We start from the raw sequence: 23213 nt of genomic DNA on the forward strand, positions 1-23213 counted from the left end.
GTCTTTAAGTCAAGACTGGGTCTCGTTTTCTAACATCTGCACTAGCTCAAACAGAATCTATGGGCCTGATGAAGGGAACAGGTGGTGAGTTTCTCTGGTTTGTGCTATGAAGGAAATCAGACAAGATTATTATAAGATTTGCTTCTGGTATCTCTTATTTCAAGGGGTCACATGTGGAGACTGGGCACCACTCATTATTAGCAAGTCTTGCCGAATTAGGCTATTGATAATAATGAGTGTAATAATAATAATTGATAATATTAATAATAATTGATAATAATACCCTTTTTTATACTGCCCTTTTTTCCTCCATAGATCTCAAAGCTCTTTACATATGAGTAAAATATTACCAGCCCTAATTTATAGAAAGAGAAATTGAGGCACACAGTAGGGAAGTGGCTTGTCCTAAATTGCACAGTACCATGGCAGTGGCTGGGATAGAACCAAGATCCCCCAACCAGTGCACTATTCACTAGCTTACACTGCATTAGTAAAGTCAACGTAATGTCAGACATTAAACATGGAAATTACTATCTCCCATAAACTGTGTATTTTTCATGTACTGTTTGCTACAAAAACAAACCATCAAAATATCAATTTATTGGTCTGAGTTACTGACTGCTAAGGAACAGATTTCATTGGAAACCTGAGTTGTGTATTTTGCAGGAACATGTTACCTAAAGAAAGAAAACAGTGATGTACAAAAAGGGAAATGAATTCAAAGAATTTGCGAGAGTCTGAGCCCTGGTCCAGGAGTTGCTGAAAGGTCGCATCAGTAACCAAAACCTGAAAGGAGCAGGAGAGAGAAAATTAACATAAATATAAATTAAAATTCATAGCCACTGAAAGGAACAACTTGAAACCCAACTTTTCAGAGGGAACATGGAAAACCTTAATTTCTTCTGCAACATGAGACTAGATGGGCCAAGTCCCTCAGGGACTTACTCTGAATGATCTTCTGGGACGGACTTCATTTAATGCTCTGTTTTATGTGCTACAGTGTCCTAAATAGATGCAGCTAGAGTTAGAGATGCCTCCCGCTTTCACCCAGACCACACCGCACAATCCATTGTCTACAGCCAAGCTCTACGATACAACTGCATTTGCTCCAACCCCTCAGACAGAGACAAACACCTACAAGATCCTTATCAAGCATTCTTACAACTACAGTACCCACCTGCTGAAGTGAAGAAACAGATTGGCAGAGCCAGGCGAGTACCCAGAAGTCACCTACTACAGGATAGGCCCAACAAAGAAAATAACAGAACGCCACTAGCTATCACCTTCAGCCCCCAACTAAAACCTCTCCAACGCATCATCAAGGATCTACAACCTGTCCTGACGGATGACCCATCACTCTCACAGATCTTGGGAGACTGGCCAGTCCTTGCTTACAGACAGCCCCCCAACCTGAAGCAAATACTCACCAGCAACCACACACCACACAACAGAACCACTAACCCAGGAACCTATCCTTGCAACAAAGCCCGTTGCCAACTGTGTCCACATATCTATTCAGGGGACATCATCCATCATAGGGCCTAATCACATCAGCCACACTATCAGAGGCTCATTCACCTTCACATCTACCAATGTGATATATGCCATCAGGTGCCAGCAATGCCCCTCTGCCATGTACATTGGTCAAACTGGACAGTCTCTACGTAAAAGAATAAATGGACACAAATCAGATGTCAAGAATTATAACATTCAAAAACCAGTCAGAGAACACGTCAATCTCTCTGGTCACTTGATTACAGACCTAAAAGTTGCAATTCTTCAAAAAAAAAAACCTTCAAAAACAGCCTCCAGCGAGAGACTGCTGAATTGGAATTAATTTGCAAACTGGATACAATTAACTTCGGCTTGAATAGAGACTGGGAGTGGATGGGTCATTACACAAAGTAAAACTATTTCCCTATGTTTATTCCCCCCTTCCACCCCCCACTGTTCCTCAGAGGTTCTTGTCAACTGCTGGAAATGGCCCACCTTGATTATCACTACAAAAGGTTCCTCCCCCCTACTCCCCGCTCTCCTGCTGGTAATAGCTCACCTGAAGTGATCACCCTCTTGTTACAGTGTGTATGGTAACACCCATTGTTTCATGTTCTCTATGTATATAAATCTTCCCACTGTATTTTCCACTGAATGCATCCGATGAAGTGAGCTGTAGCTCACGAAAGCTTATGCTCAAATAAATTGGTTAGTCTCTGAGATGCCACAAGTCCTCCTTTTCTTTTTGCGAATAAAGACTAACACGGCTGCTACCCTGAAATCTGTTTCAGTGTTATCTAGTTCTACTGCCAGGTTGGCAAAGCCAAAGTGATTTATTAGAACAGCTGCGTTTAGCAGATTCTCCACTTTAGACAGTAAATACATTCCTATTCTTGATCAAACTGTTGTGTTAACTTTTAACAGCTAAGTACGTTACACGTGTAATTTTTGTACAACACAGCTCCAGGAGAGTTTGCCTGGGGGTAGCTATTCATCAGATCTGCTCTTCTGTGGACTAGGCTGCAGAGTGTACTTTACAGCTGAGTTTACCAAGCCACTTAAGGGATTTGAACACCAACTCCCATTAAAATCCCTTGAGATTGAGCCTCCAAATCCCATGGACAGCTTTGACAATCTCAGCCAACATGTCCAAGACACAGCATAGATATACACTAGCCCATCCTCAGAGGAGCCCTGTGAGGTAACACTGGTAGGTTGAAACTTGGAAATTCCATTCCACAGGAAATACCAACAGTTAAAAAACCCCATTTGTTCTAGACCAGCACAAAATTTGAAATTCTGAAATTGCAAAAAAAATTGCAGGAAAACAATCTTTTCATCAATCAAAATTTTTATATTGATATATTTGAAATATGGCATTGCAATCTTGATTTTTTATTTTATTTTATTTTGATATTATTGTTCTTTTATTGTATTTTGATATTTTATGTTCCTTTATTTTATTTTATATTTATTATTTTATTAATTTAGGTTATATTATTTTTATTTTTGTATATAAATTGATCATTGTTTTTGAAATAATTGTCCTAATTTTTAACTGGTATTCTAATTTGTTTTGGAATTGGTTTTTGGATTGCTCAATTGATATAGTAACTGGTCATTTGTAATTGTTATTCTTATTGAAAATTGTTTGATAATTGATTTAGTAATTGGTTTGGTAACTGATAATTAGTTTTCTAAATTGGTATTCTAACTGGTAATAATATAATATAATATAAATGACAGTCAAAATGAAATATTTCAATAAGTTTGAATGGATAGTTTCAATAATTTTTCATCTAAAGCTTAAACTAAATTGATACACTTCCATGTGATATTTCAATTTTCTTGAATCAGCATTTTCTTGTGGAAATGTTTTTTGTTGGAAATTTTTTGACCAACTCTGCAGTGAGATAGATGGGGCTGACTTTTGCCATTATCTAGGGCTGGGATTTTCAAAGATGCCTAAGTGAGTTAGGAACCCACTTCTCCTTGACATTAAATAGGAGTTACGTGCCTAAATTCCAGACTATTTTAAAAATACCACACTAGACAAATACAACCTTAGTTGGTGTATATACATGTTACTTCTTCCCCCTCCAATTTTCAATATTACATTACATTAATTAATAAATAACATTCACATTAATTATTAACAGAAGAGCACCATATCTACATTTGTGCTTGGTATTTGTTAGCTGAAATGCTGAATTATGATGCAAGTGGTTGTTCATTGCTGAGCAGGATTTAAGCACTAAATTGGTTTTAAATCCTTATGCAACTTTTACACCTATTTTTCACCATCTGTTTATGCAGTTATGGACAATGATGAATGTAATTGTTACCTCTTGTCACCAGAAGGGAGCACAGTGCAACTAGGACCAGGGTAGAAGGAATGGTAATTCCCAGTACCGACTTAGAGGACAATCCTAGGAAAGAAATTGTATAATGTCAGCACAAAGGAGGCACCAGAGAAAAAATAAGAAATTAGCAGGGAGATAAAGAGTGAAATAGCTCTTGACATCTATTAATATTATCAGCTGTCTTTTTGGGAGGGTCTCTTAACTGTAATGAGTATTGAGGAGGGATCTGAATATGAGGTGGCAGGTGCATTGGCAAGCAGCAAGGGGACGGCATTCCTAACATTATGGGCAACCGAGGGAAAGGCATGGAATTGGGAAAAGGATGCAGTGACAAGGTCAGCCACGTTTTTATGTAGAACCAGAGCTGGCTGGGAATTTTCCATTCAAATGGCTTTTGGATGGGAAATGTGATTTCTACAAAATCAATAGCTTCTGTATGAAAATGTCAATTTTGCTGATTTTTTTTTTCAATTTCCCAGCCAGGAAAATTCAAATTGAGAAGTTTAATTTCATGTCAGGTCAACATTAATCTTTTCATCTGCCTGAGCTGCTGCACTGCTTCATGGGAGCTGTAGTTCAGGTGTCTCGTGCCTCTATTCTCCCCTAAGAGCTGGAATTCCTGTCCAGACTACATTTCCCATGGTTCCCCTTGGTCACAGTACTTCCATGATGCACCATGAAAATAAGTGGATGCAGAAATGAATGTCAAAGTGAAACATTTAATGTCAGGCCAACCAACCACAATGGAACACTTCAGTTCGGGAATGTTAATACATTTTATTTCTATTGCAAACATCAAAATGGAACATATCGGCATTCCAAAATTGATTTTTTTTTTCCAATTCTGGATGAAATCAAATGCCAGAATGTTGGAATTTCCCATGGAACAGAAATTCCAGTTGATGATCAGCTCTCTGTATAATTTACACACCTTCCCTGAGCTTGATCATGCACATGTTTAGCTGCTGTGAGAGTTCACATAGTTTATGTATGGGGAATGGTATATACTTTCTGGGACGTGACTGGTACATATTTTAGGGGGAATCAATATTACTTTTGCTCATCTCCTTACAGCTGAAATTCAAACTGGAGGCTGGCTGCCAACGACAGGCGAGACAGGCGAGACTCATCAAGCCCTCGGATCGCTACCCCTTCCTGCTTCTCCACGTGGGCACCAATGATACTGCCAAGAATGACCTTGAGCGGATCACTGCAGACTACGTGGCTCTGGGAAGAAGGATAAAGGAGTTTGAGGTGCAAGTGGTGTTCTCGTCCATCCTCCCCATGGAAGGAAAAGGCCTGGGTAGAGACCGTCGAATTGTGCAAGTCAACAAATGGCTATGCAGGTGGTGTCGGAGAGAAGGCTTTGGATTCTTTGACCATGGGATGGTGTTCCAAGAAAGAGGAGTGCTAGGCAGAGATGAGCTCCACCTAACGAAGAGAGGAAAGAGCATCTTCGCAAGCAGGCTGGCTAACCTAGTGAGGAGGGCTTTAAACTAGGTTCACCGGGGGAAGGAGACCAAAGCCCTGAGGTAAGTGGGGAAGTGGGATACCAGGAGGAAGCATGAGCAGGAGCGCGCGAGAGGGCAGGGCTCCTGCCTCATACTGAGAAAGAGGGACGATCAGCAAGTTATCTCAAGTGCCTATACACAAATGCAAGAAGCCTGGAAAACAAGCAGGGAGAACTGGAAGTCCTGGCACAGTCAAGGAATTATGATGTGATTGGAATAACAGAGACTTGGTGGGATAACTCACATGACTGGAGTACTGTCATGGATGGATATAAATTGTTCAGGAAGGACAGGCAGGGCAGAAAAGGTCGGGGAGTTGCACTGTATGTAAGGGAGCAGTATGACTGCTCAGAGCTCAAGTAGGAAACTGCCGAAAAACCTGAGAGTCTCTGGATTAAGTTTAGAAGTGTGAGCAATAAGGGTGATGTCGTGGTGGGAGTCTGCTATAGACCACCAGACCAGGGGGATGAGGTGGACAAGGCTTTCTTCCGGCAACTCATGGAAGTTTCTAGATCGCAGGCCCTGGTTCTCATGGGAGACTTGAATCACCCTGATATCTGCTGGGAGAGCAATACAGCGGTACACAGACAATCCAGGAAGTTTTTGGAAAGTGTAGGGGACAATTTCCTTGTGCAAGTGCTGGAGGAACCAACTAGGGGCAGAGCTCTTCTTGACCTGCTGCTCACAAACCGTGAAGGATTAGTAGGGGAAGCTAAAGTGGATGGGAACCTGGGAGGCAGTGACCATGAGATGGTCGAGTTCAGGATCCTGATATAGGGAAGAAAGGAGAGCAGCAGAATACGGACCCTGGACTTGAGAAAAGCAGACTTTGACTCCCTCAGGGAACTGATGGGCAGGATCCCCTGGGAGAATAACATGAGGGGGAAAGGAGTCCAGGAGTGCTGGCTGTATTTTAAAGAATCCTTATTGAGGTTGCAGGGACAAACCATCCCGATGTGTAAAAAGAATAGTAAATATGGCAGGCGACTAGCTTGGCTTAACAGTGAAATCCTTGCTGATCTTAAACACAAAAAAGAAGCTTACAAGCAGTGGTAATCATCAAATTCCTACAGTTCATAAACAACAGTATTCCTGAGCCATTCATAGGCAGGCTGGATGGGCCTCTTTGGTCTCACTTGCTCTCCATTATTTCAAACCAGCACCTCTAGTAAAGCTGGCCCTGCTGGAGAGAGAGGAGTCTGCTGCTGAGTTCTTTGCTCCCTCTGCAGACCCACGGCTGGAGAGGGTGAGAGGGACAAGCCCTGAATTGCAGAGCCTGCATGGGATGCAGGGCCTGCAATCTGCAAAGCCCCAAGTAGCCCACTGAGTGTTTGCTCTGAATTCACTCCATTTAGCTGCTCCACCAAAGCTTGGCTCAAAGAATGACTAAAAGCCAACGTTGGGTCTGACACTTCTATCCCTTGAGTGATGCTGCTGTCCCATGGGAGTTTAATTGTCTCCATGGGGATGGGATTTTTCCTTATGCTGCATCATCAACAATTATAAAGATTCTGCAAGTCAAATTAAGAAATAGGTGACACTTGTGCAGCCCCCATTGCCTGCAATATGAGTTTGCCCAGCGGATGGATTAATAAACACTATTTTTGATAAAAAGAACGAGGAGTACTTGTGGCATCTTAGAGACTAACACATTTATTTGGGCATAAGCTTTCGTGCGCTAAAACCCACTTCATCAGATACATGCAGTGGAAAATACAGTAGGAAGATATATATATATATATACATAGAGAACATGAAAAAATGGGTGCTGCCATACCAACTATAATGAGAATAATCAATTAAGATGGGCTATTTATCAGCAGGAGAAAAAAAACTTTTGTAGTGATAATCAGGATGGCCCATTTCCAACAGTTGACAAGAAGGTGTGAGTAACAGTAGGGGGAAAATTAGCATGGGGAAATAGTTTTTACTTTGTGTAATGACCCATCCACTCCCAGTCTGTATTCAAGCCTAATTTAATGGTGTCCAGTTTGCAAATTAATTCCAATTCTACAACCGCATTTGCTCCAATCCCTCAGACAGAGACAAAGACCTACAAGATCTCTATCAAGTGTTCCTCGTTCTTTCTGCTGATACAGACTAACATGGCTACCACTCTGAAACCTGTCACTATTTTTGATGATGCACTAGAGGAACTCTCCATTAGCTGGGCTGGCTCTGCAGGGCTTACAAGAGTAAAAGGGAGGAGAAAATGTAGGTCGGGTCACTAAAGTCAGCAGGTCCAATGTACACAGGGAATAAAACTGACAAGCAAGAGGATGTCTGGTTTACGTAGTCACTCTTTACAATACAACTGCTATTTTGAAAACTGACAATTTGAACAGTAACTTATTCATCTGGATTCTGCCCCTAGCAATAGAGAATTTTTGTATAGAGAAGGTGCGTTTAGTGTCTTACCTGTTACACTCAGATGCTGGGCAGTACTTAGACGAGAAAGAGTCTTATGATTAAGATTGTCCTTGTGCTCGTATAAACAGTAAAAGTTTCCTGAGCTGCTAGTGGATATTTCATAAGGCAGGTCATAGGCAAATTTGCTTTCCTTCATTGGCTGGATTGCAATTTCCTTCCCATCTTTACAGAAAATAACACGGGTAAAAGGGAAAAGTGCAGGTATTTTACACTTCATCACCACTGTATCCCCTTGGGAACTGGATGCTTTGCCAAGAAACATCTGCGGAGCAGGGAGGTCTCCTACATAGGACAAAATATGAAATTAAACACACTTGACTCCATTCCCTTCTGGTGTTAACTGGCACTGCTCCAAGGTTTTCAGCAGGGGCTTTGGCTTAGTATGGCAGCTATTCCCATTCCCATGCTAAGATTTCTGTTAAACTAAGGCAATTCCTAGAGAAAAGCATTGTGAAACTAGAGTTAAGGTTGAGAGCAGATATTAGTGACCTACGGGTAAAAATCCATGTAGACAATTATAGTCAGTAAAGGAACAGACATTGAAAAGCCAGGAAATTCAGAGCTGAGAGTAAACATGAGAGACATCAAACATTTGAAAGTACTGAAAATTGATTATTAAGGTATCCAGACAAACTTAACTCTGTCCTCCTGAGACATTCAGCATGACTTATCAATCCATGGCAATCACTTCTTAACAAATGAAATAACAGAGACTTGAAGGGGGAGGGATAGCTCAGTGGTTTGAGCATTGGCCTGCTAAACCCAGGGTTGTGAGTTCAATCCTTGAGGGGGCCATTTGGGATCTGGGGCAAAAATTGGGGATTGGTCCTGCTTTGAGCAGGGGGTTGGACTAGATGACCTCCTGAGGTTCCTTCCAACCCTGAGATTCTATGATTCTATGATGGGGTAACACACATGACTGGAGCATTGTCATGGATGGATATAAACTGTTCAGGAAGGACAGGCAGGGGAGGAAAGGTGGAGGAGTTGCACTGTATGTAAGGGAGCAGTATGATTGCTCAGAGCTCCAGTATGAAACTGGAAAAAAGCCTGTTGAGAGTCTTTGGGTTACGTTTACAGGTGAGAGCAACAAGGGTGATGTCGGTGGACATGTGCTATAGACCACCAGACCAGGAGAATGAGGTAGACGAGGCTTTCTTCAGACAACTAACAGAATTTTCCAGATCACAGGCCCTGGTTCTCATGGGGGACTTCAATCACCCTGAGATCTGCTGGGAGAGCAATACAACACTGGACAGACCATCCAGGAAGTTTTTGGAGAGAGTTGGGGACAACTTCCTGGGGCAAGTGCTGGAGGAGCCAACTGGGGTCATGCTCCTTTTGACTTGCTGCTCACAAACAGGTAAGAATTGGTAGGGGAAGTAGAAGTAGTTGGCAATCTGGGCAGCAGTGACCATGAGATGGTTGAGTTCAGGACCTGATAAAAGGAAGAAAGGAGAGCAGCATAGGGGAGAGCAGCATAACACAGAAGCCCAAATGCCTAAGCTTAGGCAAAACTCCCACTGAATCATTTTTTATGACTATATATTATTTTTATTGCTATCTACCTCATGGTTTACCTTTTGATTTTACTGCAATCCTTTTCTATCTGTTTAAACTAAAGAGCACTTGCTGACTTGCAATTCACATGGGTCACTAGTGAGGGTTGTATAGCAGTGATTTTCACCCTATGGTCCACGGACCTCTGGGGGTCAGCAGAGTATGTCGAAGGTCTCCTGAAAGGGTGTTGTTACCATAGAACAGTGGTTTTCCGCCTGTGGTCTGCAGACCCATGGGGGTCCGCAGACTGTGTCTAAGATTTCCAAAGAGTCTGCACATCCATTAGAAATTTTTTAGGAATCGTCAAATGAAGAAAGGTTGAAAACTACTGTTGCACAGAGTTCAGTGACTATGCTATTTGACAGATTATGCCCTTGCTATCACATACATTATTTACCAAAGATATTTTGCATAAAGTTCATACCACTCTATAAACAGTCCTGTGCTATTGGGCAAATAAATAATTGACCCACTATAGTGAATTTCATCTAATAATCATTGAGTTTTTATCATAATCATAATGAATCATAATAATTTTTCCTTCTCTGTGGCCAAATACATTTGTATTCCCAAAAGTAATTCCTCATCTTCCACAGATTGCAGATGTTTTTTCTGTCATCTCATTTCTGCTCTAGGTATGTGGAAAAACTACTCACCTGGAGAGGAGCAGGTTTCTTGGTTTGTGAAATGAATACCTTTAAAATAAATGAATAATAGATTGATTTTAGTAATAGGTCAATGTAGAGGCTCAGATTTTGATCTCAGCTGCTTGTGTCACCCACTGATTCCAACCCTAGATTCACACAAAGGTCCCAGTCCTGAGTTCACTGAGGTTCTGAATAAGTAGAGAGATTTGTTCAGTGGGAGCTCATTGCAGAATCAAGGCCTTAGCATGCAGCTAGGCTGTGTGTTCCCTTATCATAATTAAATTCTTGTGTAACTCCTTCCATGCTCTTTTTTGAAAAGCTAAGCCGTTCTGAAATGGCTACATATCAAATGGAGGACTGGTCACCTCAAAAATTGCAGCTTCTGAAGTCCCACTGCATATGAGCTCTCCATGTGACTATTAGTCAATTATATGTGGTTTTATTGCCTGGAGAGAAATATATTTTTTCTGTGCTCACATAAATAGTTTTAAGGGGCTCAAACAATTAAAACTAAAAATTGCACTTCTGGGCTGTGAATAAGCATAGAAATTTGCATTGAAAAGGAGACTTTTTTGAGAAATTCAGAGCATATCAAAATAGGACTTTTTAATGTTATGTTTTTTTTAATGAAATCAGAACAGAATCTCAAGTACTGCAACTTTCACAACCAAAAAAAGTCCTGATTCTGCTCCCTTTAAACTCAGCAGCTAACCTCACAATCCTCGCTAGCTAGAATACTTAAAGTGTGTAAAAGGAAAATACCTGCACATATTAAATAATACAATTTAGCTATGACAATCTAATATTAGTTCAAATGATTTAAATAAGTACTTATCCTGTATTTTTCTTATCTGACAACTAAAACAGATCAGACAATTCATTGCAAATAATTAACCTGTTTCACTGTGCCATTTTTTCTTAAACCACAAATACAATTGAACTCAGCCACCCCTCTACCAGCTGTGACTCCTGTTCCTTACAACTAGAATGATTTGAGTGGATTTCATGTTCTCCATTGGGTTTGTAAGATCCAGGCATCACTTGTATATTCCTAATGGAATGTAAGCTCTAGGACTGATAAAACATTTAATGACTAAAAATATCTCTTTTATTTAAAGTTCCCTAACTGTCCAAAGTATGTTCCTTTTCCATAGCAGTTAATTCTTAACCCAAGATATGTTACCTAAGCAAATGACATTTATTTAGGGCCAGGTTCTACTCTCAGCTACACAGGTATAAATCAATCTGATATATAAATACATCTGTTGAGGTTGGTGGAGTTATCCTGGATTTACAATGGTGCCATTAAGAGGAAGAATTAGATCTTTAATAAAAAAATTGTTTTTTAAATAAGGCTGAGATTTTCAGAGCCACCTAAAAAATCTCAAAGCCTAATTCATATTAAAATTAATAGGAACTGGATGTCTAATTCCCATAGGGGCTTGGAAAATCTCAGTTTTACTGGCTAATTAGACCTGTCATTAAAATGTTCCTGGTTAATTAAGGGGACAACTCTTTACTGTTTTGGCCTGTCTCTTCTTAAAGTGAAATGCAGAATATCTGTAACATACTCACAGCATAGCCAGAGAACCAGCAGCAGAATCATTGGGAGAATCAGGAAGAATTTAGCCTTGAAATTTCTGCAGAGCCTTCTGCTGCTTTGGGTATGAGTTGGGAGACCAGCCCTGAGTCTCTGCTCTAAGCGTCCTTCTGCCCAGTGGGTTTCATAGAAGATCAGACACAGTCACTCTCATCTGAACTGCAATGTGCTCTTGGGTTGCAAGTACTGGAGACCCTGCTGTCCCTTGGCTCAGAGCCTTCTTTTGCTCCTCAGGTTCAAACAGTAGTCAGGTTGGTGATGCTTTCTCCTGCGGCTTGTGTCACTGCTCTCTGTATACAATAAGTGTTCACTTCATTCTGCTCTATGCCAGCCCTCAGCCCCAACTTCCTACAAGAAAAGTTAAGGCGTTGCCCTTGATCTGCACCTCAGACAATAGTAATGGATGGTCTAGTCTCAGTTGTACCTACTGAATGGAAATAAACAGGAAAAGAGACATTTCAGCAAACTCAACCCTTTAAGTGATGTGTCTTTCAGTGGGTGTATAGGGGGTGTTTTAAGGTCACTGCTCTGTTGCACTCCCTAGCATGCACTAGACCATAAGAAAGTCTTTCACCATGTTTGAAGCAAGCTAAATAACCTCCCTTATACCAGTGTAAACCCAAGTAGTCACTACTAGACTAATACCAGTAAAAAAAGAGAAGTAACATCACAACGCTCAGCAGAGTGACCCAGGATTTATGTGAGTGTAGGGGAGAGTAGAATTTGATTGAGAATGTTTATCTGTGGTTCTAGCAGACACCAAACACAGCAAGTGAGTCGAAAAGCTAAGGGGCTGAAAAGGCTGCAGAGAAAGCACAGATTTTATGTGTCAGGTTTTATGGTAGATGATGGGGAAGTTCCTAACCACAGAACATCTTTAGGGGGAACAGTTAGTGGGGGGGAAATTGGGAAATATTGTGAATAGCTGGAGATTCTTAACATCCTCCAGAAGTTTGAGAAGAAATGGGGGGCATGGGACGAGTTAGTGATAAAACTGGCTGAAGTTAGTCAGAATTTCAAAAATTTTGAAAAAGCAGAAATAAAAATTTAATAAAATATGTGTGATCCCCCCCCCCCCCCGCCATTTTTGACCATTTCTAGATACTCACCTTGGGCAGGTTTTGTCCCTGATATTTGTCAGCCAAATCATCATCTAGATCTCAATTTGAAGTGCCGATTTTCTCTTGGCTTAAACTTGATTGTGGAGAGTAAAACACTGAAATTGCTAGAAGAACCGGGCCCTGACTTTGTGCCTCACACTGAACATTGTTTTATTTCACCCATCTGCAGGTGTATCAGTGATGTGGTGTTTTCCTGATTTTAACAGATTTTCACATTAATCCAACTGTAAATAGTTATATTCAGCACTTCTTAACCTTCCCAAAATATAAACAGTGAATTCTAACTTAATAAGATTAATGTTAGAGATGGTTGAAAGTTTACAACCAAAAATAATTTCTCATCTGAAAATGTATTTTTATCGACATAGACATTTTCCACTATAAAATGTCAAATTCAATGACATTTTTCAGTTTTCCATAGAAAAGTCTAAATGAAAAATGTAGTTTTGAATTTACCTGAATTTTTTTCATTTTGACTCAACATTTCAAAATTATTTTATTTTTGTTTTGAAAAACTTAAATGTTTTGTTAAAATATTTAGAAAAAATTTATTTCAGTATTTCTGAATTGATTTTTTTTTTGCCACTTTTCATTCCATACATACTTTTCACTTAGGACAAAAGAAAATGTAAAAATAATGAAATTTTTTATTATATAATTATTTTGTTTTCTGACCAGTCTTAGTTAATAATCAAACCAAGTCATTCAGGAACTTTTGAAAAATTAGCTACCATTAAAATACAAATAAATTAAAATACATCTATATGGCAGACATCTCCCCCTTTTATCATGTCCTTTCTTCCCTTTTGGCTTTGCCCCCCCCCACCTTCAGAGTCAAGTGAGCACTACCTTCGTCCCAAAGTGACCAAAGGACGGGGGGTAACTAATTCGAGTGTCCAACAGATCCTTTTGTTGCCGCCTAGGCCAGCGTCCTGTGTTCCTGTTTAGGCTGGGCTGGATTTGTCCCATACATGCCCTGATGAGGTGTAAACTGCCCTTCTGCTTCTGGAGAGTTTTTGCCTGGGCTTGCTTTAAGCCATGAGGACACATTTTCAGCCTCAAAGCTATATACATGAAATTAAAACATGTAACATTACAATAACAACAATGCTCAATACATCATGAGCCTTCCGAAGACACCCAACATGACAGACTTTGCATTAGATACCACACAATCATATTATAAGGATGAACATGGGGGTGCTGGGTGTTCTCTGAGGTACAGAATGCCACACTCTGCCTTTCCTCCCAAGCCCCAAGGCCTAAATCTCTTGGGTGGTTCTGCTCAGAAATTCAGCTGGGTAATTCCAGCAGCAATGTCTCGGATCAGCCCATTCCCTGCTTCTGGCAAACAGAGGCTAGGGACACCATCCCTGCTCATCCTGGCTAATAGCCATTAATGGAACTATCCTCCATGAATTTATTTAGTTCTTCTTTGAACCCTGTTATAGTCTTGGCCTTCACAACATTATCTGGAAAATTGTTCCTCAGACTGACTGTGTGTTGTGTGGAGAAATACTTCCTTTTGTTTGTTTTAAACCTGCTGCCTAGTAATTTCAGTTGGTGACCCCTACTTCCTGTGTTATGAGAAGGAGTAAATACAAATTCCTTATTTACTTTTTCCACAACAGTCATGATTTTATCATATCTATCATATCCCTCCTTAGTTGTCTCTTTTCCAAGCTGAAAAGTTCCAGTCTTATTAATCTCTCCTCATATGGAAGCTGTTCCATACCCCTACTCATTTTTGTTGCCCTTTTCTGAAACTTTTCCAATTCCAATACATCTTTTTTTGAGATGTGGCAACCACATTTGCATGCAGTATTTAAGATGTGGGTGTACCATGGATTTATATAGAGGCAATATGATATTTATTTATTATTATTTATCCCTTTCTTAATGATTCCCAACATTCTCTTAGCTTTTTTGGCTGCCGCTGCACATTGAGTGGATATTTTCAGAAAGCTATCCACAATGACTCCAAGATCTCTTTCCTGAGTGGTAACAGCTAATTTAAACCTGATCATTTTATGTGTGTAGTGGGCTCCACGGGGAGCCATCAGCATTTAATGGTGCTTACAGTTAAAAACCGTTCTAGGTGACCCCTCAGTTTTAGCACAGCTCCAGATGCCCCACGGCATGCTCCCTTCCCTTGCCACAGTCCAATTGCTGGGATGCATGTGAGAGCTACTAAGTATGTCAACAGGCACTTCCGATGGGACCCCAGCACTATTCTGCCTTCATGGAGGCAGGATGACCGGAAGTCAGAGCAGTCTGGCCCAGGATCACAGCCCAACTCCCTGAGTTGCTCCTCAGACACTGCAAGGTGGGAAACTGAGGCAAAGGACACTGCCCAATGTACTTTTACCAACACACTGTAGGGCACCCACCTTTACCCAGTTCCCAGGGCTCAAAACATAACCCAGTTAATTTAAGTACCCACCCTTACCCAGTTGCCAGGGCTTCGGGCATATGCTTTTACAAGACTCATAGGGTATGTCTACACTACGGAATAAGGTCGAATTTATAGAAGTCGGTTTTTTAGAAATCGGTTTTATATATTCGAGTGTGTGTGTCCCCACAGAAAATGCTCTAAGTGCATTAAGTGCATTAACTCGGCGGAGCGCTTCCACAGTACTGAGGCTAGAGTCGACTTCTGGAGCGTTGCACTGTGGGTAGCTATCCCACAGTTCCCGCAGTCTCCGCTGCCCATTGGAATTCTGGGTTGAGATCCCAATGCCTGATGGGGCTAAAACATTGTCACGGGTGGTTCTGGGTACATATCGTCAGGCCCCTGTTCCCTCCCTCCCTCCCTCCGTGAAAGCAAGGGCAGACAATCGTTTTGCACCTTTTTTCCTGAGTTACCTGTGCAGACGCCATACCACGGCAAGCATGGAGCCCGCTCAGGTAACCGTCACCCTATGTCTCCTGGGTGCTGGCAGACGCGGTACGGCATTGCTACACAGTAGCCTGGGCAGACATGGGCGCAGGGACTAAATTTGGAGTGACTTGACCAGGTCATTCTCTTTAGTCCTGCAGTCAGTCCTATTGAACCGTCTTATGGTGAGCGGGCAGGCGATACGGACTGCTAGCAGTCATACTGTACCATCTTCTGCCGAGCAGCCATGAGATGTGGATGGCATGCAGTCCTTCTGCACCGTCTGCTGCCAGACAAAGATGTAAAAGATAGATGGAGTGGATCAAAACAAGAAATAGACCAGATTTGTTTTGTACTCATTTGCTTCCCCCCCTCCCCTGTCTAGGGGACTCATTCCTCTAGGTCACTCACAGAGAAGGTGCAGCGAGGTAAATCTAGCCATGTATCAATCAGAGGCCAGGCTAACCTCCTTGTTCCAATAACAACGATAACTTAGGTGCACCATTTCTTATTGGAACCCTCCGTGAAGTCCTGCCTGAAATACTCCTTGATGTAAAGACACCCCCTTTGTTGATTTTAGCTCCCTGAAGCCAACCCTGTAAGCCATGTCGTCAGTCGCCCCTCCCTCTGTCAGAGCAACGGCAGACAATCGTTCCGCGCCTTTTTTCTGTGTGGACGCCATACCAAGGCAAGCATGGAGGCCGCTCAGCTCACTTTGGCAATTAGGAGCACATTAAACACCACACGCATTATCCAGCAGTATATGCAGCACCAGAACCTGGCAAAGCGATACCGGGCGAGGAGGCGACGTCAGCGCGGTCACGTGAGTGATCAGGACATGGACACAGATTTCTCTGAAAGCATGGGCCCTGCCAATGCATGCATCATGGTGCTAATGGGGCAGGTTCATGCTGTGGAACGCCGATTCTGGGCTCAGGAAACAAGCACAGACTGGTGGGACCGCATAGTGTTGCAGGTCTGGGACGATTCCCAGTGGCTGCAAAACTTTCGCATGCGTAAGGGCACTTTCATGGAACTTTGTGACTTGCTTTCCCCTGCCCTGAGGCGCATGAATACCAAGATGAGAGCAGCCCTCACAGTTGAGAAGCGAGTGGCGATAGCCCTGTGGAAGCTTGCAACGCCAGACAGCTACCGATTAGTTGGGAATCAATTTGGAGTGGGCAAATCTACTGTGGGGGCTGCTGTGATGCAAGTAGCCCACGCAATCAAAGATCTGCTGATATCAAGGGTAGTGACCCTGGGAAATGTGCAGGTCATAGTGGATGGCTTTGCTGCAATGGGATTCCCTAACTGTGGTGGGGCTATAGACGGAACCCATATCCCTATCTTGGCACCGGAGCACCAAGCCGCCGAGTACATAAACCGCAAGGGGTACTTTTCGATAGTGCTGCAAGCTCTGGTGGATCACAAGGGACGTTTCACCAACATCAATGTGGGATGGCCGGGAAAGGTGCATGATGCTCGCATCTTCAGGAACTCTGGTCTGTTTCAAAAGCTGCAGGAAGGGACTTTCTTCCCAGACCAGAAAATAACTGTTGGGGATGTTGAAATGCCTATATGTATCCTTGGGGACCCAGCCTACCCCTTAATGCCATGGCTCATGAAGCCGTACACAGGCAGCCTGGACAGTAGTCAGGAGCTGTTCAACTACAGGCTGAGCAAGTGCAGAATGGTGGTAGAATGTGCATTTGGACGTTTAAAGGCGCGCTGGTGCAGTTTACTGACTCGCTTAGACCTCAGCGAAACCAATATTCCCACTGTTATTACTGCTTGCTGTGTGCTCCACAATATCTGTGAGAGTAAGGGGGAGACGTTTATGGCGGGGTGGGAGGTTGAGGCAAATCGCCTGGCTGCTGGTTACGCGCAGCCAGACACCAGGGCGGTTAGAAGAGCACAGGAGGGCGCGGTACGCAGCAGAGAAGCTTTGAAAACCAGTTTCATGACTGGCCAGGCTACGGTGTGAAAGTTCTGTTTGTTTCTCCTTGATGAAACCCCCCGCCCCTTGGTTCACTCTACTTCCCTGTAAGCTAACCACCTGCCCCTCCTCCTTTCAATCACCGCTTGCAGAGGCAATAAAGTCATTGTTGCTTCACATTCTTGCATTCTTTATTCATTCATCACACAAATAGGGGGATGACTACCAAGGTAGCCCAGGAGGGGTGGTGGAGGAGGGAAGGAAAATGCCACACAGCACTTTAAGCACAGCACTTTAAAAGTTTACAACTTTAAAATTTATTGAATGACAGCCTTCTTTTTTTTGGGGCAATCCTCTGTGGTGGAGTGGCTGGTTGGCCGGAGGCCCCCCCACCGCGTTCTTGGGCGTCTGGGTGTGGAGGCTATGGAACTTGGGGAGGAGGGCGGTTGGTTACAGAGGGGCTGCAGTGGCAGTCTGTGCTCCAGCTGCCTTTGCTGCAGCTCAACCATACACTGGAGCATACTGGTTTGGTCCTGCAGCAGCCTCAGCATTGAATCCTGCCTCCTCTCATCACGCTGCCGCCACATTTGAGCTTCAGCCCTGTCTTCACCCCGCCACTTACTCTCTTCAGCCCGCCACTTACTCTCTTCAGCCCGCCACCTCTGCTCCCGGTCATTTTGTGCTTTCCTGCACTCTGACATTATTTTCCTCCACGCATTCGTCTGTGCTCTGTCAGTGTGGGAGGACAGCATGAGCTCGGAGAACATTTCATCGCGAGTGCGGTTTTTTTTCTTTCTAAGCTTCACTAGCCTCTGGGAAGGAGAAGATCCTGTGATCATTGAAACCCATGCAGCTGGTGGAGAAAAAAAAAGGGACAGCGGTATTTAAAAAGACACATTTTATAAAACAGTCGCTACACTCTTTCAGGGTAAACCTTGCTGTTAACATTACATACATAGCACATGTGCTTTCGTTACAAGGTCGCATTTTGCCTCCTCTCACCGCGTGACTACCCCCTCAACCTTCCCTTTTCCCTGTGGCTAACAGCAGGGAACATTTCTGTTTAGCCACAGGCAAACAGCCCAGCAGGAATGGGCTCCTCTGAGTGTCCCCTGAAGAAAAGCACTCTATTTCAACCAGGTGACCATGAATTATATCTCACTCTCCTGAGGATAACACAGAGAGATAAAGAACGGATGTTGTTTGAATGCCAGCAAACATACACTGCAATGCTTTGTTCTACAATGATTCCCGAGTACGTGTTACTGGCCTGGAGTGGTAAAGTGTCCTACCATGAAGGATGCAATAAGGCTGCCCTCCCCAGAAACCTTTTGCAAAGGCTTTAGGACTACATCTAGGAGAACCGCAAATGCCAGGGCAAAGTAATCCTTTCACATGCTTGCTTTTAAACCATGTATAGTATTTTAAAAGGTACACTCACCAGAGGTCCCTTCTCCGTCTGCTGGGTCCAGGAGGCAGCCTTGGGTGGGTTCGGGGGGTACTGGCTCCAGGTCTAGGGTGAGAAACAGTTCCTGGCTGTCGGGAAAACCGGTTTCTCCGCTTGCTTGCTGTGAGCTATCTACAACCTCCTCCTCATCATCATCTTCTTCGTCCCCAAAACCTGCTTCCGCATTGCCTCCATCTCCATTGAAGGAGTCAAACAACACGGCTGGGGTAGTGGTGGCTGAACCCCCTAAAATGGCATGCAGCTCATCATAGAAGCGGCATGTTTGGGGCTCTGACCCAGAGTGGCTGTTCGCCTCTCTGGTTTTCTGGTAGGCTTGCCTCAGCTCCTTCAGTTTCACGCGGCACTGCTTCGGGTCCCTGTTATGGCCTCTGTCCTTCATGCCCTGGGAGATTTTCACAAAGGTTTTGGCATTTCGAAAACTGGAACGGAGTTCTGATAGCACGGATTCCTCTCCCCAAACAGCGATCAGATCCCGTACCTCCCGTTCGGTCCATGCTGGAGCTCTTTTGCGATTCTGGGACTCCATCATGGTCACCTGTGCTGATGAGCTCTGCATGGTCACCTGCAGCTTGCCACGCTGGCCAAACAGGAAATGAGATTCAAAAGTTCGCAGTTCTTTTCCTGTCTACCTGGCCAGTGCATCTGAGTTGAGAGTGCTGTCCAGAGCGGTCATAATGGAGCACTCTGGGATAGCTCCCGGAGGCCAATAACATCAAATTGTGTCCACAGTACCCCAAATTCGAGCTGGCAACGTCGATTTACGCACTAATCCACTTGTCAGGGGTGGAGTAAGGAAATCGATTTTAAGAGCCCTTTAAGTCGAAATAAAGGGCTTCATTGTGTGGACGGGTGCAGGTTTACATCGATTTAACGCTGCTAAATTCGACCTAAAGTCCTAGTGTAGACCAGGGCAGAGACTCATAGACTTTAAGGTCAGAAGGGACCATTATGATCACCTACTTTGACCTCCTGCACAACACAGGCCACAACATCTCACCCACCGACTCCTGTAATAAACCCCTAACATATATCTCAGCTACTGAAGTTTTCAAATCATGGTTTAAAGACTTCAAGGTACAAAGAATCCTCCAGCAAGTGACCCGTGTCCCATGCTGCAGAGGAAGGTGAAAAAACCCATTGCTTCTGCCAATCTGCCCTGGGGGAAAATTCTTTCCTGACCCCAAATATGGCGATCAGCTAAACCCTGAGAATGTGGGCAAGACTCACCAGCCAGACATCCAGGAAAGACTTCTCTGTAGTAAGTCAGATCCCACCCCATCTAACCTTCCATCACACACCAGTGGGCATATTTACCACTAATAGTCAAAGATCAATTAATTGTCAAAAATTAGACTATCCCATCATACCATCCCCTCCATAAACTCATCAAGCTTCGTCTTGAAGCCAGATATGTCTTTTGCCCTCACTGCTCCCCTTGGAATTGTGGAAGAAAACAAGATAATATAGCTTCCTGCAGTAGTGGTAAGATTAAAATGTATCTCTTGCAAAAGGAAGCTCTTAGCATATACATAACTGTCATTAGCCTGAAAGATCAGGTGCCCTGCCAGGGTTGTTCCTAGTCACATGCCTTCCCAAAAAACGTTGTCATGAACCGTGACAACCTCTCCTTGTTTCAACTTTCATGTACACTGAAGCTGCGGGGTTTCTAGAGGCCAACGTGTCCATTGGCTTCCTATCAGTATCCAAATATCGGGTATTAGTCCAGGACCACCGACTATAAATCGGCTAGGCTCACCAGGTGAATTTCCCAATCCCACATGCATTCTCCCCACGGACCTGACAGAATTAGGTATGTGGGAGCCCACACCCATCCGACTGGCCCATATGCTTGGAAGGAGCACTGCGAGTATCTTCATTTCCACCCTGAAACCCTCCAAGTATGTCTCCAAGGCCACAACTCAGATGGCACCCCCGAAGCATTAGTAAGGGCCAAGTCTGATGCTCAAGATCAATCAGAATGGCCATGAGCTGGTCATTCAGAAAATCCTGAATTTCTGAACAGGCCAAATCCCACTGCAATACCCTTCCCGCCTCAGTGATGTTTAATACCATCCTTGTCATTAGTTCCTGGGTTATTGAGCTAAGGGCAGAGATAACATGCAATTCACCAATTCTGTGCTCCAGTAATAAGTCCCGTGGCTTTCTCCAGCTGCCCTAGTTTTTCCTCATGTTGTTGGCCCTTGTAAATATTCCAAATTGCCACTGCGCTATCAGCACCATCCCATAGGCATTCGTTCAAGTGCCTTTTCCTTCTAGAGAAGACCCATGCCCTTTTCTCTGCTAACCGAATGGCAGCCCCCTTGGAGCAATTTGGGTATAAAGAGGTAACCTGAAAACTGGATAATGTCAGTGTGAATTTTACAATCCCTAGTGTGGCATTAACTATTGTCCATCGATATCCTAGCACATCTCTCTTTCATACAGTGTCATAACACATCTGTTGGTTTTACAATTCTCATATAGCTCTGGGAAACATCAACATTAATGGCATAGGAAGGAGAATATTTCAATATGGTACAGGTTAAGTTATTGGTTATCGGGATTAATTCAGTACAGGTAAAATTTCCATTAGTGGAATGCACTTTCTGAGTATGAGTTTGATTATTTACTAATTGGGTAACCAAATAACAATAAGGACCCCTTCCTTCCAACATACTGCAGGCTCTGGGAATGGCCATCATATCAACTCCGCTATGAAACCCACTAATCTAAATGATGGATTCTTGAAACTCATTTGTAGTTATATCATACACTTCTATCTCTACTGACCCGTCTGTTTTCCACTCAATTTTTTGCCCGTATGAGATATTCTGAACCTTAAAGAATAAATTTTCCAAGCAATATTTAAATAAATCACTAAGATGTGAAGGCCTTGGCCATTGGTTTTCATCAGAATATATGGTATTATTGATATTTGGGTAAGTTACAGGAGTGGTAGTGGTGGTGGAGGAGCTGGCGGGGGCAGTGCTCGTGGCAGCAAGGCGCCTTTGGTATTTGTCCTCTGGAAGCCAGTTAGGGAGGGCAGTGCATTCTGATGGTACTTGTCCATAAGTACAGAGCCCAGCCCCCGAAAGAAACCCAAACCACCACTCAACCCCGCAACATTCCCAAGAACGGTCCCCTGACAATGTACAATATTCCGTTCCCACCCCCAGAGCCAATTCTTAATGTCTTTTGTAGTCAGGAATCCATGGACTTTGGTGGTTTTGGCGGAGCGAGTGTTCCTTCGTCTTTCCGGGAGTAGTCATGGTACAGGATCATGCAGGGGAGAGGATACTAGCACACCCCCCTGTAGTGGTTTGGTTCCTTAAACAGATGCTGGATAGAATCATAGAATCATAGAATATCAGGGTTGGAAGGGACCCCAGAAGGTCATCTAGTCCAACCCCCTGCTCAAAGCAGGACCAATTCCCAGTTAAATCATCCCAGCCAGGGCTTTGTCAAGCCTGACCTTAAAAACCTCTAAGGAAGGAGATTCTACCACCTCCCTAGGTAACGCATTCCAGTGTTTCACCACCCTCTTAGTGAAAAAGTTTTTCCTAATATCCAATCTAAACCTCCCCCACTGCAACTTGAGACCATTACTCCTCGTTCTGTCATCTGCTACCATTGAGAACAGTCTAGAGCCATCCTCTTTGGAACCCCCTTTCAGGTAGTTGAAAGCAGCTATCAAATCCCCCCTCATTCTTCTCTTCTGCAGGCTAAACAATCCCAGCTCCCTCAGCCTCTCCTCATAACTCATGTGTTCCAGTCCCCTAATCATTTTTGTTGCCCTTCGCTGGACTCTCTCCAATTTATCCACATCCTTCTTGAAGTGTGGGGCCCAAAACTGGACACAGTACTCCAGATGAGGCCTCACCAATGTCGAATAGAGGGGAACGATCACGTCCCTCGATCTGCTCGCTATGCCCCTACTTATACATCCCAAAATGCCATTGGCCTTCTTGGCAACAAGGGCACACTGCTGACTCATATCCAGCTTCTCGTCCACTGTCACCCCTAGGTCCTTTTCCGCAGAACTGCTGCCTAGCCATTCGGTCCCTAGTCTGTAGCTGTGCATTGGGTTCTTCCGTCCTAAGTGCAGGACCCTGCACTTATCCTTATTGAACCTCATCAGATTCCTTTTGGCCCAATCTTCCAATTGGTCTAGGTCCTTCTGTATCCTATCCCTCCCCTCCAGCATA

The 23213-nt window shown here is 43.5% G+C and overlaps 1 protein-coding gene across 2 annotated transcripts in view; it reads right to left on the bottom strand.

Moving 5' to 3' along the window:
• Positions 1 to 665: 665 nt before the first annotated feature.
• The window catches only part of LOC311511860 (uncharacterized protein), a 55459-nt gene continuing 32911 nt past the window's right edge, over positions 666 to 23213 (bottom strand). The window contains exons 4-8 of one of the 2 annotated variants that reach the window (XM_084612782.1): positions 11581 to 11895; positions 10015 to 10053; positions 7787 to 8080; positions 3840 to 3923; positions 666 to 786 (exon numbers count right to left, since the gene is read on the bottom strand). In XM_084612782.1, the coding sequence (XP_084468908.1) occupies positions 773 to 786; positions 3840 to 3923; positions 7787 to 8080; positions 10015 to 10053; positions 11581 to 11611 (462 nt within the window). In that variant the 5' untranslated portion in view covers positions 11612 to 11895 and the 3' untranslated portion in view covers positions 666 to 772. Of the gene's footprint in view, positions 787 to 3839; positions 3924 to 7786; positions 8081 to 10014; positions 10054 to 11580; positions 11954 to 23213 lie in introns of those variants that run through there. The other variant, XR_014709353.1, reaches the window with a different exon arrangement.

This window comes from Lepidochelys olivacea (genome assembly GCF_965140295.1).
Source record: "Lepidochelys olivacea isolate rLepOli2 genome assembly, chromosome: 23".
In the NCBI taxonomy this organism is placed as follows: Eukaryota; Metazoa; Chordata; order Testudines; family Cheloniidae; genus Lepidochelys; species Lepidochelys olivacea.